Source organism: Haliaeetus leucocephalus, unplaced genomic scaffold, assembly GCF_000737465.1.
Source record: "Haliaeetus leucocephalus isolate CR32 unplaced genomic scaffold, Haliaeetus_leucocephalus-4.0 Scaffold964, whole genome shotgun sequence".
In the NCBI taxonomy this organism is placed as follows: Eukaryota; Metazoa; Chordata; class Aves; order Accipitriformes; family Accipitridae; genus Haliaeetus; species Haliaeetus leucocephalus.
In genome coordinates, this window is record NW_010973400.1 from 2,238,249 (window position 1) to 2,257,290 (window position 19,042).

Sequence of the window (19,042 nt, forward strand, 5' to 3'; positions counted from 1 at the left end):
AATACTTCCTCTCTGGAATTTATGACCTGTAGTGAAAGACGGGAAGTCATAGCTGTGCTGTGCCAAAGGAAGACAGGAAGAAAACTCAAGAGCATCACCAGCAGCTTAGGTCCTCCAAGTTTTCTGTTTGTGTACCTGGGAATTTGTTCAGTTTTGTTGAGTTGCCTACCCAAACCAAAGCCAGCTCAAGAGAATTGTAAATCAAAGCAGCTCTGCAAGTGTCTGTTCTAGAGAGCTGGGTAGCAGCCTGCAGCCATTTGGCACCAAAGGATGCAAGTCGGCAAGATCCAGCACCTGTTGGGCTCTAAACACTTTTCTTAGAATTCGCGCAGCTGACTGGCTCCTGGGGGAAAGGCAGCAGCTGCCGGGCAGCAGTGGTTAAATATAGGAAATGGAGAATGCCACATCCAACTGGAAAGGGAAAGAGGGAGACAGGAATCTAGCCGTAACGAAAATTCTTGGTGAAAAGGGCCCTCAGGTGTTCGAGAATCAGAGGCTTTTACACCCTCTGTTTTCTCTGTTGTCCGTGATGGCACCTACAGTAGCACACTACATCAGCCCCAGATAATGCCGGACACGTGGTTGGCATTGACTGTACTAATATGTGTCACTTCTGGAATGTTTTGGAGTAGCATGCAAGGACCCTGTCTCTCACTGCGAGTCATTTATAATTGCTGAGATGTGTTGTCCTTAATTTGACTTGATTCTTTGTAGCACTTTTAATAGCAAAAATGCTGTGAAAAGCTTAAATATGAAGCAATACAGCTTTAACACAGATGGAATTTGAAAAGGACATTCAACCTTCTCTAATCTTCTACTGAGATCAGCAAGTAAAGCAAAAGGAAGGACAACCTGAAAGATAATATTTTTCATTCTGATAATCTGCAGTACTTTAATTTCACCCAGGCATTTACAGGGCTCCTTTATTGAAGAGTCTGAGTGTTCCTTTTGCTTTAGCTGGAGGACTGTTAAAAAGGAACAAAAAAGCAAAACCCTTTGCTTAGCCACCTTTCAGGTGGTGCCAGACATCCTCGTAGAGAAAGGGAACAATGTGAAGTTGAGGAGGCTCAGCTACAGATTGGAAGATTATTCCTATTCTTCAGACAAACACAACAAAGGAAAGCAAGAGGAAAGAACGGGGAGGAAGAGAGAAACTCCTGTTTTGCTTTATTCTCATGCTGCACACGTCCGCAAGAGAGAGGCTCACGGCACACAGGTATGCCACAGCCTCTGGCCCTGGCTTACCTCTCCGTTCTGGGAGGACATCTGGCCAGCACACTCTCTTCTCCTCCCACCCTTTCTCCTTCACACTGGGCTGCGGCAGCTCAAGCTGGCTGAGCCTGTCGTGGAGATGATATCATGCAGTTAAATTAATTCCAAAGCTGGTCAAGCTTGGAATCAATTAGACAGGAGACAAAAAAGGAAGCTTGGAAAGAGAGAAAAACAGACCAGGTGTCAAACAGCATGCAAGGAGAGGGAATAGTGGGCATGGTCCTAAAGGTGGCTTAGGGTTCGCTTTAACACAGAGGATCTGCAGGTGAAAGCAGCATCACAACACTGCACAGATCACTTCTGTCTCCAACCATCCATACAGGGTTTCACTAACCGCCTCTCGGCCATACAATCAAGATAGCATCCAGAGTTCAAGAGGAGGGTGTTCCTTTCCATTTCAAGGACAACACTTGGATGGAAATAAAGATTACTCGGCTTACTGTACAGCAACCATCTCACTTTACGTTTGCCTCATTCCCTATGTCTTGACCTTTCTGTTGAGTGTAACCCAGGCCCAGGAATGGGCAATGCTGAGCAGGCATCATGCTCTCCGTTCACAACCTCCACATCTGCTGCAAGTTTGGGCCAATAAATCACAAATGTTGGAAGGAACGGACCACCTTCCTACCGTGTGTCCTGACAGCAGTTCCCACAGTGGGTGTCTGATCCTTGACTGAACCTCGAGGCACTGCCATATGTAAATAGTAGTAATCTCTGGTTTGTTGTTCCTCCAAAGGCGGATGTGCCTGCATGTGTCTGTCTGCTTGGAAGCTTAAATAAACCCAGTTGAGGTTTGTTTGCTTTTGCAAGCTTGATTCATCAGCTCGATTTCCAGAATGTGTAAAATATTTCCCAGTTGGTCAGAATGGCTATTTGTTATCTTTCTCCCAAGTTTGCCTTAGAGAAGACTTTTTAAAGATACATAGTTTTTAATCTTTTGATACCTTGGATGCTGGCCTGCATAATTGTAAAACAGCTGGCTTTTAACTCTCATATTTGTAATATTTTCCATTTTCTCCAGCATAATCATCTCAGAGACCCTGTGGGCAACATCAGAAAGAGTTAAATTACAGCTTTATATATTGAACCAGGTATAAGGAAAGGAACAAGGACTTTAGTAAATTAGAGTATTTTAGGAGCTTCTTTATGAAGCCACTCAGACAAACTTCAGTGTAATAATCCCTAGCAGGGCCATCAAAATTGCAGCCTCTACCAACTTTTACACCTTGCCTGCAAATTATCTTGGTTTATTTTGTACAGCTGCTCTGTTACACTGTTGTTACATTGTTTTTATTTACATACAAATACTTTACAGATAACATTTAGAACAAGAAAAGAAAAAGTAAAAGGTCACTGCACCAAGCAGTCTGTGATTTATGAGTGCCTCCCATGTCTTGCAGCCAGGAATGCGGCTTTTCACTAAAGCTGGTGGGACTATATCCTTCCTAAATTGCCATACCTGGTCAAAAGCATTTGCAGAGCCAGCCCCCACACTGTTAAGTGAGACTTCAACTACTTCAGCTACAGCAGGGAAAATTATGATTAGGTCCTTGAATCTGTTTCTAAGTGCTGGTCGTAGCTTTTCCACATATACTGTTAGCTCTTGGATAGCTCACCAACTGGTCTTCACCTGTCGTCAGTGGAGAAAGAGGCATTGCTAGAGGGCTGGCCATCTTTTCTGTTGATTGTAGAGTAGATTTTAGCAACTGGCTTGGGATAGGGGTGTGACGTTTGGATGCTGAGCTATAAGCCTGGTACTTCTTGCAGACTGCCTTGCAGGTCTTAAGTTTCCTCATTCATCTTATCGATAGTTAAGGGGAAGAGGTGGTTTATGGTTATTTCGGATTTCACGTTCTTCTTCCAAAATGCAAGGCTTGGGCTTCTGTATTTCTGTTAGAAGTTATCTGAACAGTTCAGAGGTCCCTCCCAACCTAAATTATTCTGTGGTTCTATGAGTCTAAATTTTTGAACAGTTCCTTAAAATTAAAATTAGGTAGGGAAAAGCATAACTTTCAACTAGTCACAGAGCTACTTTAAATCTCTTCTTTGAAAATTTCCCTTTGGCTGCTGTCTGAATTGTGCACAGTTTGCCCTCCAGGACCCGTTTGCTCTCTGTTGGCAAATCAGGTTCTTAGAGAGATGAAAAAAATGCTGGGAATATTTTTTTCTTGGGTCTTCTGCCCAGAACACAAATCTAATAGACACTCTCTTCTCATGTGCAAGCCCGTTAGACATCCTATATGTTCCCATCTGAGAAGCTGGTATGTTTGATGCTGAAGTCATATGTTGGGTGAATTAAGCCCCTCAGACCGCATCTACACTAAGTACATGAGATGAGTCCCCTGTACAGAGATCCAGCTGGCACAGAACAGCCAGCATCCTTGTTAAACTCACGTACTCATTAAGAGAGGGTGCCTGTGTGTAAATAGTCGGTTGGGAATGGTCCCTGTCCTGTTGGGAGAATGTTATTTGGCCCAGACCGAAACCACGTGAGTGGCAGAGACAACTGAGTTCTAGTGCAGGAGAGTATTCCCTGGCAATGTTGAAATTACTAGTACAGATGTATCCTCAGGGAGCCCATGCTTACAAACTCCTATTCTTGAGTTCCAAGTAAATGCGATCTTCCTTCCTCTCAGTGCATGCTTTTGTGGGTTGTTTCATTGGGTCATTTGCGGGGGGTTTTTTTGCTTTTCTCCCATACTCACTCTTAAAATGGTTTATTTTTTGTTCTGTTGCAAATTCTGCTTATTACCCCTTACTTTATAGAGTCTCTATGATGCTTTCCATCAAATCTTCCTGATTCATTAGGGCTAAGAATGACAGCATGCTGTTCCTTCAGCCCACATATGGACAGCGTCAGATGGACAACATCCTCTGTAATATCATCTGCCAGTAGAGAAGCTGAACCTTTAACTTCAAATCCTGGCTCTTTGCCCAAATTAAATAAATGACTGTATACTGACCGCCATCATTTCTGTGAATTAACCGCTAGAGGGAGGTATGGCAGACTTAGCTTATTTTATTTTTACAGACTTTGTACTGTACACAATTTTATATACTTTACACATCCAGTTTTTCTAGTCCTTCTCTTTTCCATAAACTAAAGCCAGTTTTCATAAAACCCTCACTTGTTGCATCCTTATCGGGGTATTGGTTATGGGCTGTTCATCACAGACACTGTCTCATGGCTTTGTTTTTATGAGGCATCTAGTAAACTGTCACTGTGCTTGCAAAATATATTGCGTTTTCACATGGTATGAAATAGTGGATTTTGTAGCTCATTTTAGTAGCCAGAATTCTCCAAACGTTCCTCCTCGGTAGTTTTAAGTGCAACAGAAGCAGGCAGTCAAACATTGCAATGGCATGTTATTTCATGTAAGAATTTTTTTTTTTCTGCTTTCAAAACTAAAAAACCACTGCCAGCAGTGGGAATTGATCAAACCGTAACATTTGTGTGTGACGCCCTAATAGATTCTATAATGCCGTTAGCTTGGCTTACAACATGGCAGCTAGACAGGCATATTAGCCGCATCCTTTTACATGCAGACCTTGCTGTTAAATCGTGTTTGGCTAATCTTCCCTTAGGGGAAATTGGATTTCGGCCCCTCTCCCACCTCGAAACCCACTGTAAGATGTAAAATTGGTTTTTAGAAGTCTCTTTTTCTCTAAGGCACTTTAATTGGCATAAGGTAGTTGCTCCTATAGAGAGACTATTGATTAGCATTTTTATTTTGCTATACTTTAAAGTACACCACTTTCAAAAGCATTTCATGAAATACCAAGGCAATAAACCTAGCAATAAAAGGCCAGAATGGGGACTGACTTGGCTTGCTTACTCCTACCTGTCTCATTTGTTTTATTTTTTTATTTTTAAAACTGGCAAATGGCTGAAGCTGTTTTTCATTCTCCTTCTCAGCATCCCTTTAATGAAACCCAAGCTGGACATGGGAATCGATGTCAAGTACACAGCAAGAATTGCCCAAGGGGTTGAGGGGACCGGAGTTTCAGGTAGCCTTGTCCAGTGCAGCATGTTCTTCAGTGCCCACATCAGGAAAAAAGCAGGCACAGCCTGTGCTTAGTCTTCCCCTCCTTTCCCATCACTAGGGTTGCTGATAGTACTGTGACACCAACCCTGAGGAAGTGGGACAAAGTCATTAGAGAAAATGCATTTGGAGGAGTTTTCTACAAGAAAATATGCATGCGTCTTAACATCTCATTCGATTTTTCCAGCATACTTTATTAGACTTTTTAAAAAGTCTTTAATGCATTATTTTATCTTTGTAGAGATGTTAAAATGCCTCTTTTAGTCCTCCACACCTATTTTCAGCATGAGTACATTGGTGACCACTCTCAGGGCTTTGTTCCTTTGGGCTTTCTTTGTTCCCAGAAATTAAATAAGTTACAATTTTAAATGTGACAGTCTCTGAAGTTGAGTCTGTCTCACGTCTGTGTCAGACTCAGTTTTCTCTTAGTTAATGGGTTACTGACAGCCTGAAGTCAGAAGTTATATGTGTTCTAGCTGCAGAGCATGTCCTGAATGCCAAGTTTTTTCAATTTATCTTTTGTCTTCTACTGCCTATCATATCCCAAAAGCAAAAATAACAACTTGGACTGTTTCTGTTTGCCGGCACCAGTGAAAATAAAATTTTAAGTATGTAGATGGCAACACTATGTGTTTGGAAACTTGTATATTCAATAAAGTAAATACTCAAGTTGCCAGAGCTTTGTAGAAGTAGAGTACATGAGTACTCAAGAGCAAAAATGTTGAGTGAAAACAACTTGGTGATCCCAGTCCAATCTTGTTACATTACTTATCATCAAAATCCAGGGCTTGGAGGCAGAATAATTTTGACCTAAGACGAAGCATTCGTGTATTTACTCTGTGCTTTCTTTTGTAGAAACCATTATGGGGGTACATTGCTTTGCCTGGATCTTGTGTCTAATGGTACTTTGCATCCATCTATGCCACTGAGACAGATTTAATTTTAGAATGTTTCAGAAGCGCCTTTTCACCAATCAGGCATTAGCTGTACGAAATCACCATGAACTGCTTTGCTTTCTCAGCATGGCTCGGCTTTATCCTCAGTCAATAGACATCTTATCAATCCTTGTTCAAAGACATTCTCTTGCTTCCCCTGGGCTAGTGCTGGTGATAGATAAAAAGTCTGCAAGCTTGGGTTGTGATTTGTTAGTCCCAAGTTATTTGAGGCAAATGGATAATAAACAAATTTTGAAAGTCCACCCAGTTCATTAAAACTTGAAGCAGTCATTTGAAAGTGTGGTGGGGTTTCAGAGGGCTCTCAGCTTCACAGCAGGGCCCATGATGATGCATGTACAAACCAAAATGTAATATAAAGTACACTTCTTTCATCTTCACAAAGAGGTTTTATCATACAGCCTTAAAGACCTTTAGATCTTTCTACATCTGAAAGGAAGATCCAGCATCTCTTGGAATTTCTCAGTATAGATTCAGAACCCCTTTAGTGACTGTTCCTTTGAATCTCTGGGTTAACTCTCATTTTTGTTTTGTATTAAAGTTTCTCTTTTTGTTACCTTTATACTTACAAGGGTCATTAGAGAATTATCCCTAAACTTCAGAATATTAGCAGTTTCTGACAGCTCCTGCTATTTCCCTTCCTATGGTTAACTTGAATTTTCACTTGAACCAAAAAATAATTCTTATCATTACTTTATCTCAATTCTAAAAATTTCCCTGAAGAACATCTTCAGTTTTCTTTAGCGTCAGTGTGATAGTCTTCCACCTCATATCAGAGAAATGAAAGGTTTCATAAGAACAATTTTTCCTTGTTCCATAGCTGCAGAATGTTCTTAATATTAACAAGGAACAAAGCAGTTTCTTTTAGAAGCAAATCCATTGGTACTTCTGTAGCAATTAGATATTATTAGAAAATAACTTCATTTTTTACGGATTTCTCTATGGGTACATGGGAAAAACATAAGCAAAGCTTCTTCTTTAATGAACATAAAGTATAAATGTTCTGCGATTAAGATATATTCTGTGAATAACTAATTGTAATCTGTGCATATACCCAGACAGCTTTCTTTCCCTATCCACTAAGCTTTCAAGACAGCCATTAGTCTAAAATAAACAGCCATTTCCAAGTGGGAAAGTTACAAAGAACTTTTGAGAAGGCTGAGCCATCTGAGGATGCTCCAGTACGAGAAGGCAAACCTTAAAGCATTTAAAACACAGAGAGGTTTACTCTCATGGGTCAACATGCTAAGGACATAAGAGAAAATGAATGTGTACCAGCAGTGGTATTAGCATTTATTATAGTAATGCAGTGACTGGAAAAGTACAGATAAATGGTGAAATGTGATACATCTGTCATCCGTTTTAGCCCATTAGATTCTTAGAAATCCAGATATACTGTCATGGAGAGACTGTTCTGCTGCTGCCTTAGTTTGCCTCATTACTGTGGATGAAAAGCTTCTATAGGCAGATTTCTCAAATGTTACCGGTCTTGGATGCCTGCTGTAGGGCCTAGGATAAGAAAATTCCCCCAACCTGAAGAAGGTTCCTGAAGCACAGCAGCAGAGGAGTACCAGGACATTTCCTGAATTCATTTGGAGGGTTCTGACAGTGGATTGCTCCTCCTCCTCCTCCTCCTCCTCCTCCTCCTTCTTCCCCTTCTTCTCCTTCCATACCATCAGTCTTACTTTGGTAGAACCCATCATGCTGCCTCCTACAAAGAGATTTGGAAGACATAGCTCTCAGATTACAGTTTCCATGTCAGTGTTCATCAAAGGTTGCAATAAAAGTCACCAGAAATAGACTAATGGGGGCAGGTTTCTGGAGGGCCCCAGTCTGTGAGGATACCAGAGGCTCAGGAATGCCAGGGGGATATAAGCAGATCACAAAGAAGCGATAGGAACGCATAACACTAGACATTCAGCTGGGTGAATAAATATACTGTCTCTCTGCCAAATTATTTATGGTTAGTGAAACAAAGGGAATGTTTTAATGGATAAATTATGTTATAAGGCTTAGAACTATTAAAGTCCTACCTAACTGTGCAGGTGATGTCATTTATGACTCTAAGAGGTGGAGAGAAAAACTACAGACACAAATGTTTTTCTTTCTGAAGGAAGCAAGGTGTGTATGGGTATGAGTCTCAGAAACAGATATGCGCAAAAATGTATGCATGATTTAGAGCAATTATGTATGTAAACTTGATAGTAATGCATTTGACAGATGACTAGAGACCTAAGGGGTCACTTGCATATGCAAAATTATCCATTGATTCTTTGGACCCAGTTTTCACACTATGATGTGACCAGATTAACTCCCACCCCTGTGGAATTCAGATTCTTAGAGGATACTGTAGGGTTTTTCTCCCATCTCTTTAAACAAACATTCTTTTTCATCAACCTGTTTTAAACATAAAAATGTAAAGGAGAGTAAAAATAGTAAAAATGAAACAGTGCTCTGAGCTGCCTGCCTTGCCATCATGTCTTGTACAGTAGTTAGATCTGATTTTTAGAAAAAAGTGGAAGAAATTCTGCAGGAGGCACTTGTAGGACCTCTCCTAAGCTTATATAGCTCATTGTTTTAATTTGAAATCTCGTTCTATTAATATTTCATAATTTCAAAGTAGAAAGAAATCCGCATGGCAGAAGGATGAGAATAAAAGGGGTTTCTCCTTGTTTACCTTTTATCCAAGGTAGCTGGACAGGTAAGTAGAGTTTCTGTGGAAGTAGGGAGGATTTGGTTGATGTTTTACAAAGGTTTTCTATGTTATTGTCACTTCAGCATGTTCACTTTCATCCAAAATCATTTCAGTTTGTATTGAGAACTGAAAGAGATTTCCAAGACTTCTGTAAGGGGTCTGAAGCTCATATGGTTGCAGTATTTTGGTATCAGTGGGTCTCACCATTGTTCCACTATTTTTTAATTTGATTAGCCCATATAAGCCAAATTTTGCAAAGGGTTCCTGTTCTCAAAGACTGTAATTTTTCTCCCAATTTCATTAAATACCTAATGAGTAGAGAAGAGAGACTTCTACATTGCCTCCACTGATGAAATGTGGAACATCTCAGGAGCATTAGGAAGGACTCACTTTTTCTGTCAGAGCTCAGTCTTCCTGACAACCAGAAAATGCAACCACAAGACTCCCTCCCTAGGAAACCATCCTTGCATGCTCACAGACTTACTTGGTTTTCTTGGATGAGTGTCAGGTGGCCAAATGTTGCTCCCCCCTGCATTATGCTGATATAACTGAGTGAAGCCTTTGGCTTGTTGACTGATAAGCATAAAAAATACAATTAATTGCAGGGTTCAGAGAAATCTCAGCTAAGGAAGCTTCTTAGAGCAATGCAGCTACTTAAGTATCTGCAGAGGAAATATTTTACCGTTGTACGGGCTGTCAGATCCTTAGGTGGCAAACGGTATGACAGGGCTGACCCTGTGCATGGCCCCAACACGCTCGCTGGCTGGAACAGGTCCCTTCCCACTCATTCCCCCACCCTTTAGACAAGGAGGCCAAGACACAAAGTTGTGGTGACTTGCTAAGGTTCACAGAGCATATCTGTCACACAGCTTTGAATCACAGCGCTTGGTCTCGGCAATCTGCTCCTCTCTTCTGAAATGAGAGTAACACATGCTAACACACATACTCATTTAGTTCCCAGTCCCTAATGTTGATCTACCAACAGGGTTTCAATTTCTCCTGCCCGTTATTTCCACACATGCTCTTTTTTTCCCACATATAGGAGAGAGTCATGCACCAGCACAGTTCTGCATCAAACCCTGAATAGCTCTGCATGTGTTCAACTTGACATGTGGGAGTTCTGCAAGGGATGTATGTTTATGGAGGATTAGGGACTTGAAGTAGGTGGCACTTCATGATTTCACTGACCAAATGATTCAAGCTGCCTTTGCAAATTACCCATCGGCACCATACTGTATTTGTCTGGAGGTTGCACTAGTTTGAGTGGTCTTGAATGTGGAATGAGTTCTTGTTATCCTGACTCTGAAATTGTTTTCTCTGAGGTTTGATACCACAGTTTCTGCTGGTCTGTGATGCTAGTGTATTATGTTGTTATCGTGTGTTTATATTCTTATCCTAAAACCACAATAAATAAAAAATCTGCAGTGTAGAGAATGAGGACAAGTCGGACAAGCCTGCCTGCTAAATTACTTTCCATTCCTGTGGTGGTTTCTCTGTGATTCGATTAAAAGAGGTTGTCAGTGTATGCTCATCCTGTAACTGCCTACCCTGTCCCCTGGCTAGGTATAAATAAAGACTTGGCAGGTTCTAGTACAGCATCTTGTTTAACCTCTACAAGTACCAATATTTACTCAGAAATTTCAAACAATGCATTCAGCTTTCTCTTACTGGAGGGCAACAGGAGTACAAAGTGGCCAGTCATGTCCATGGCATGTCTGCTCTCCCCGTGGGGTTTTCCTTTTGTTATCTCTTGGCTGTCTCCTTTTGTTTAACGTAAGAACTGAATTATGAACTGCTCAGGAATTCCAGACCCATTACCGCAGTCTGCTTTGCGGAAAGCTCTCTTTTAGGTATTCAGTGATTGCCTTTCTCTTACCCCGTGGAACAGAGCTAGAAATGAGACATTTGCCATTCCGTATTTTCCAGCACTTGAGTATCGTGATAGCCACACTTGCAGATATACAGAGTTGTGTCCACGCTTTCATTATGCAAACGCTTTTCTCTGGTTCTAACTTTTTTGCCGTTGCTGTTGTTGAGAGCGCAATGGATTTAATCACGTATATGGCTAAAACAGTGTAGAAGAAAAAGCTTGGAAATTTTGCATATTAAAAACAAAATTAACTTATTAAATTTAAATAATAATAGTAATGCACTGTATTTCCCCAAATTTTCTCATTACAGAAAAGGATTAAAATCCCTGCAAGGGAATGTGAATGGGGTTGTTTTCCAAGAAGTGCATTTTTGCTCAAAGGAAAAAAATCTTCACCTCTGAAACAGTCTTTATCAGGCAGCCTGGAATGAAAATACACAACTTAACAAAGCCACTGAGTATACAGCAGCAAAAAAAAGAGATTATAGTACCTCTGCATAGTCTAGATATTGAAGCAGACCCTTCTGCCCATTCCTTTGCTCCCTGAATCCCTAGAGCCTTCCCCCTGCTTTCACCATGACACTTCTGCAATCTCTTTGAGCTGCTATGGCTTCCTACCAGCCTCAGTCTGTCTCATTGCTTCCCTCCAGCCCTGGCACTGCAGTCCACTCTGCTTGCTTTTATTTTCTTTTACCCCGACCATTGTCTGGCACCCCTGTCCCCAGAGGGGCTTAGGCACTAGCATGCCAATGTGCCAGAGTCAGGCTCTTGGTTCCGGGCTGGAGTTAGCAGTTCTGAGCTGGGCTTTAAGAACAGAGATCGCAAGGGCAGCTGGCACAGCAGGGCATCACACATAGGACAGGTAACGGGAGAGAACAAAAAAATTGGTACATCTAAAATCTCACCTCTTTTGAAGACCTGGCTTCCTTTTGGAAACTTGGATTCACACCCTCAAATTACATCATTTCTACAACGGGATTACAGTGTTGGTGGATAAGGGAAGAACAACTGGTGTCCTCTACGTCGACTTGTGCAAAGCATTTGGCACTGTCCCGCATGACATCCTTGTCTCTAAATTGGATTTGACGGATGGACCACTTGGTGGATAAGGAATTGGCTGGATAGCCGCACTCAAAGGGTTGCAGTCAACAACTCGATGTCAAAGTGGAGACCAGTGACAAGTGGGGTTCCTCAGGGGTTGGTATTGGGACCAGCACTGTTTAACATCTTTGTTGGCGACATGGACAGTGGGACTGAGTGCACCCTCAGCAAGTTTGCCAACGACACCAAGTTGTGTGGTGCGATTGACGTGCTGGAGGGAAGGGATGCCATCCAGAGGGACCTTGACAGGCTGGAGAGGTGGGCCCATGCCAACCTCATGAAGTTCAACAAGGCCAAGTGCAAGGTCATGCACATGGGTCGGGGCAATCCCAAGCACAAATATAGGCTGGGCAGAGAATGGATTGAGAGCAGCCCTGAGGAGAAGGACTTGGGGGTGTTGGTTGATGAGAAGCGCAACATGACCTGGCAATGTGCACTTGCTTTGATGCCCTCTTTGGAGCTTTTGGACACTGAATACCTGTTTTGTAGAAAACAGATGTTATAAGAAAGCTGTAGCCCCAGGACATCCCTCACGGGAAAAGCAAATGGGAGGGTTGCACAGCTGACAGCAAAGGCAAAAAGCACAGGGCTTGGTTTAACTGCGGATCATAAGGGGTCTTCTGGAGCAGTGAGGCAAGAAGGCAGGAAATTCAGAGATGTGGGACAGTATCTGGTTGTGGGGAAGCAGCAGTCACTCCAGCCGATGGGCCTTTCCACTGGCCATCTAGGGACCTAACAATGCTTAGGTGTACATCTAGGCATCCTGATTCTGCTGGTTACCATTAATGGTTGTGACTGTGGTGCCATTTCACTTTTTAACCTCACTAATGATCTGACCCCCCAGTTCATGTTATGCTGTGTGCTGGATGTGCATCTAGTTAAGTCCCCTTGTCGTAAATCAGGCTGACAGGACAATCTGCGAGGAGTCTGGAAATCACTTTCCTGCTCTTTTGTCTGAACTTCTTGGTGAGACTCAGTATGTGTTCAAGAAAGATTTGATGGAAAGGCTAAGGTTATCATTCCTTGAAGATGAAGAAGGCTCCTAGGTGACTGGCTGAGATCCTGTAGGACTGACAATTTTGAGGCGAAGATTTACTTTAATTATATATATTGTATAATTAATGTAACATGAGATATGTCTATATAATTAATAATGTTAGGGTGTCTGAAGTCTTGTATAACTTAATAAATAACCCAAATTAATAAATAAAACAAACACATGGGGCTACTCATAAAGAGAACTGCAAAGCAACACAAGGAAGGGGCTGCAGCTTTCTGGACATGCAGTTGGAAGAATCAGATTTTATGAATTCCCTGCAAAATGCCCTGGCTTTCCATTTGGTCGTAGGGGTGAGTTAAGACATTCATACTGATCTGTGATGCCCTACGTGATTTGTGATCTGCAGGTCTAAAGGAGACCTTTCTTTTATGTGTGGGCATAACAGCCGAAATTAGGGGAAACATCTCCGGTGAAGATTTTGGAGGTAAAAAACTGGCATATTGGAGGTTGCCTCAACCATTGCCTTCTGGAATATATCAGCTGGAAATGAGATCAAAATGTCACGTCCCTGCTTGATGGGGTTTCACTTGGGCTGATTTCAGGTCCTAGCTGTTAAAATGGGTCTGGTACAAAGCTTGTTGAACAACTGCACGGCAATCAGAGAACAACTATAGAGCAATTTGTGAAATACAGCCTGATCTGCATACTTTCTGCTAAATGGTCTTTTATAGTTTAAGGCTCAAAATCTGTTCATGATATATAATACAGAACCTAGATATATAAATGAGTAAATCCACAATATCATTGCCTTTATTCCACAGAGTATCAGTCTTGCCCTGGCTACTTTCAAGCTCTGTTTCTAAATCAAATGGATGAAATATCTTCCAGCTTTCTTGGGATATTATTGTTGCTACTGAAGAAACTGTCCTGCTCACACTGGCAAAGCAAAGAGGAAGAAGGTTTTACAGGTGCTGCTAGACCCTTATGAATGTCTGTGTGTTCTCCCACATAAGGCTGAATTAGGGGAGAATCAAAGGGAATATTCAGTGTCATAAATAGCTAGTCATAGGAAGCTGTGCAAAATTAAGATTCAGAAAGGATGGCTACTTCACAACAGTGAACGAAGGTCCTCCAGCTAGACCTTCTTACCTAAAGAAAAGAGAAAGATTCACCTCCAGTGCCCCTAAACCAAAAAGATGTCAGGAGCAAGTAAGCAAAAATATATTTAAAACCAAGGGGAGAGGTTTACATGGGAGGTGGGGTGTTGAAGGGGACCACAAGGTTGCAAAAGACCTTTGCTAAGTGGAGCAAGCGGAAAAAAAAATAGATATAGCCTCTTAAATCTGCAGTGAGTCACCACAGGTCATGTTTTATGGGGTTCTATTGCATGTTTCATGTGTACCTTGGAGAATAAAACCATATGCATCTGATTAGATTACTTAGTACTGGGAGTGTAAGGTAAGAGCACAAATTGAATGCAATTATTTTAAAAGGAAATTATATTCCTGCTGCTTTCTGTCTGTCTGCTGTCCTCTATCTTTTTCTTTTTATTGTCTCTTTTATCTTGGTTCTAAGATGGCTTTCACACCATATCTACCTTGCAATCCCCTGGTTTGTATGAAGGCAATTCACAGCTCAGTGCATTGCCTGTCTTCTCTGATTGTTTACAACTGGTTTATTAACCAGGCTTTGTCTTGGACTATCTTTGCTTCATCAGGAGGGAGGGGGAGAGCCCAGTTGTTCATTTTGCATTAAGCGTGTGTGCTGATGTGGAAATATCCAACCATACCCCTCAGCGGAGATATCTGTGTTAAAATGAAACCAACTTTTATAGGAAAAAAATTAATTTATTACCAATGCAAGGTTATTACTTGGACCATATAATCCAGTGTAAGTATGTGATATTGCCTCCACCTAAGAGTCCTGTATTCCTGATTAAAAAGTGCCAGAGGGGAGTATATGCCTTGCAACCACTTATCTGCCCCGTTTTCAATTTCACCTGCTACAATATTCCATTTGAACTCTTTCTAAGAATTTTCCAGCTGAAGTGAAATATTTGACTTTCACATTGGGCTGCAGTTTTGGGGTGAGAGGGCAGGGGCTTGAGAAATTTCTTCCTTTTCCCCACTGCCTTCCTGTTCCTTCCCCTAGAAATATGTTGCCATAAGTGCCTTTGGCAAAATAGTGATTAGCTATAATGAAGATCTGTCTGAGAGAGATTACTGCCTTTATGAGGTGGCATTTTTCAATGTGACTGTGCCTGTACCTTCCAGGCAGTTTGCTTTCTCTGTCCACAATTATATTTATTTATTTTGTTCTATAGTTTTAAATACTGAGGCTAGGCCAGGCTGATTTATTCATATTATTGTATTGAACCACACATTCTAACATTATATATTACCATCTTTTCCCTCTGCAATATTGAACCCATGTATAACTATCCACTTGCTCCCCAGATTCCCAAGAAGAGACTTACACTTTGCAGCAAGATTGAAAAACTATGTTGAGAGACTTATCTAGTCTAATGATTTTCGCATCTCCTCTGGGCTCCAGACCTGTTTACTGGGGTAAGATTCATCTCACCTTACTCCAGGCAGTTTACAGGGCAGATGTTGACTTTTGAGGTAGTTGTCATGGGCTCTTTTTCCAGTCAGTGGAGATCTAGACAAGAGCATTAAGGGAGACTGGGGCAATTAATCTGATCCTCAAAATGTGAATTGTGCATGTGATTCCATTGGCTCTGTTGACTACATCTCCGCTCTCGGTTGAGAGCGCCATGACTGGCCCAGATAGAGATGTTTACACCAAGTCGGATGGAACCCAGCCTTTATGTCCTACTAAAATCTCAGCCTGTAACTCTGCAGATGTCTTACCATCAGCTCAAGATCCTTTTACTCAAACCCAGTTATTTACTACCTTCTTTACTCAGTTGGTGTGAGCAACAATATCATCTCACCTGCCCTCTCCAGGTATTGTGTTCAACATGTATGACTCCTTCCTCACAGCCAGGTTGAATGCCCAAGTCTTGCAGCCTTTCCTGCCTTTCCATGATACAGGCTTTCCAGGTCATTCTAATGGCCAAAGCTCTTTTCCCATCTCTTTTCATCTCATACCTCAGCCACTAGAGCTTCATTTTCTTTGGGTTTGACACGACCAGGCCTGTTCCTTTCAGAGCTTTCAAGGAAGCTACTGGAAAGACTGTAGACTGTCTTCAGGTTGCCCAACTTTATTAATCTCTCTATTGCCCTCATTTATTCTGCTTCATCAAACATGTTACCTGTATTCACATTAAAGGTCCTTAAAAGTCTATGCCGTTCCTGCCTACCAATTTTTAGTCACTGCTTTTAACTACTGAAGAAGCCGCTGTGCTCAGACATTGTACCTGAGACGTCCTATCTGCGTAGGAGACCATCTCTTTCCTCTTCAACTCAGCACTTTCTTTTCCCATGCTGCTCCTTACACTGGGGAAGTATGCCTATGAACATCTCTAAAAGCACCACATAGTTCTCCTTCCAGTCAATCTGGAAAACTCTCCTCCTCGTGTTTAGCATGTGCTCATAGGTAGCTCCAGGAGATCTGTGCTTAGACACAAGCTGCCTCACCATTGGGACACCTCCATGTCCATGGCTAACGCGCACATCGGGATGTTTGAGCTGCCTGTCCACTTGGAAGAGTAGCATCATCATGATTTCTCCCCTTGAGCCAGACAGCATTTTGGCCGTATGCAGCAGTCCTTATCTACACTTCCATTTTGACTGAAGCCCTGTAGGAACCTATTACAAGCTCGGTGTTCACGTTTCCTGTTGCTTGAACAAGCTTTATTCTGACTTGTATTGCCTTTCCCCTTCCCAGTGCTCACCTGTTCATTTTCTGAAGCTGCACTTCTCCCCGCCACCACACACTCATACCCACACACACTGCAAAAATAAGGAGAAATAATTTACTTTTTCTTTCAAAACATGGGTACACACAGGATTGACCACTTCTTCACCTTTTGAGTATTGCTTTGTTAACATCATTTTCAATAGAAGTCTTTATCTGTGCTTTTACAGGTCTAGCCTTTTTAACCTTCTGCAGTGTGTTCTTAGAGTTCATGATTTTAACCAGATCCATTATTATCTAAATACTGGGGAAGCAGGCAGGGGAGGGAAGAGCGAACGACAAGTGACTCCGTAAAGTGCTGTTCTTGGTAGCTCTTTACAATATACATTAGGAACAGCAGGGAGAACAGCTTTCATAGTAGATCTGAGCCTGTTAAAAAGAAGTTATGGTGCATAGTCTCAAAAAAAAAGGAGCTGGTTCCTATCTGTCACCATCGGTCTTGGCATTTCATGTTTGCATACGGCAATCCTGTTGTGCATAGTCTAGACAGAGCAGTGTCAGGTTTGCCCCGCTGCTTTACAGTCATGCTGGCTATAGTTTGCTCATGAACAAGATCTCTTTAGGTGTTTTGGGATGCACAAGGCTTAAGATCTTAAAATGCTGCTCTCTAGAGTGTATGTTCCTATTAATGGGCCCATAAAGATCCCCTTATTTATTATTGTTTAATTATATGCAACCTGTTGCTGCAAAATAGCTGTGCATAATTGCTATGTACTTCTGTGCTGGCTTGCGTGTACGTTTATTTAAAAGATACATTTTGGGTTTAGTGAATTCTGTGTTAGTGATTGTTCAAAGTGACTTTATTTTCCATTGTCTTTTCTCTAAATGTTCTTTTGATATTTAGAGTGTTAGTGATGATATTATTACATTGCTGTTAGCTATTGAATGAATGATTGCTGTTGTATTCTGAATGTGCTGATGCTGAAAATCTGTGATATAAATAAACTTCCTCTGGTAACATCATTATAATAGCACAAGCAGCAGAAATTTATGGAAAGAACAGATTAAATGCTTAGACTTAAATTCTTCAGCGTGCAACTCTGCTTAAACTGCTGTGTCTGAATTTTGGGTTGCTGAATCAGGTGGAAAAAATCAAACTGACACATCGCTTGTCTGTGCATTTTTACTATGATATATTATGTTACTAAAAGAAAAAGCTCAAAAGCTACCATTGATAATCCTGGCTAAAACTTGGAACATAAATTATTAAGATCTGTAGTTTCTTTTCAGAGTGGCCTGGGACTTAATGCATATATCACAGCAAGGAAATGTAACATCAATATGTACTTATGCATTATAACATGAGACATTTTTATGTATGTAATAAAGCATTCACTATGTAACTGTTTATCTAAGCAACAGATAGGAAGGTTGAGAAATTCACACAGTTAATCATATTTATTTAACTAATTAACAACTAATAGCATTAATCATAAAATGCATGAACATTTGAAAAGTAATTTATTACTGGATATGAAAACTATTCTCAAACTTGCTTTCCAAAGTATATTTTGTTTATTTATATTCATAAAATCTTCCAAGATACCCAGTCTCAGTATTTCACTTACTTATCCTATAAACTGAAAATGCAGGATACAAAGTACCATATCAAGAATTCATATACTCATAGAATGGGTTGGGTTGGAAGGGCCCAAAAAGGTCATCTAGTTCCAACCCCCTGCCATGGGCAGGGACACCTTCCACTAGACCAGGTTGCTCAAAGCCCCATCCAACCTGGCCTTGAACACTGCCAGGGATGGGGCAGCCACAGCCTCTCTGGGCAACCTGTTCCAGTGCCTCACCACCCTCACAGTGAAGAACTTCTTCCTTACATCTAACCTAAATTTACCCTCTTTCAGTTTCAAGCCATTACCCCTTGGCCTCTCACTACACGCCCTTGTAAAAAGTCCCTCTCCAGCTTTCTTGTCGGCCCCCTTCAGGTACTGGAAGGCTGCTGCAAGGTCTCCCCGGAGCCTTGTCTTCTGTAGGCTGAACAACCCCAAGTCTCTCAGCCTGTCTTCATAGGAGAGGTGCTCCAGCCCCCTGATCATCTTTGTGGCCCTTCTCTGGACCCGCTCCAACAGGTCCATGTCTTTCTTACACTGGGGCCCCCAGAGCTGAAGGCAGTACTCCAAGTGGGGTCTCACGAGAGTGGAGTAGAGGGGGAGAATCACCTCTCTTGACCTTCTAGCCACATGTCTTTTGATGCAGCCCAGGATGCAATTG

The 19,042-nt window shown here is 41.6% G+C and overlaps 1 protein-coding gene across 1 annotated transcript in view; it reads left to right on the plus strand.

The window, feature by feature from the left end:
• KLHL29 (kelch-like family member 29) overlaps positions 1-19,042 on the plus strand; it is a 250,799-nt gene that overhangs the window by 127,650 nt on the left and 104,107 nt on the right. The window contains exon 4 of the mRNA XM_010584304.1: positions 5,189-5,280. Within this exon, the coding sequence (XP_010582606.1) occupies positions 5,189-5,280 (92 nt within the window). The remainder of the gene's footprint in view (positions 1-5,188; positions 5,281-19,042) is intronic.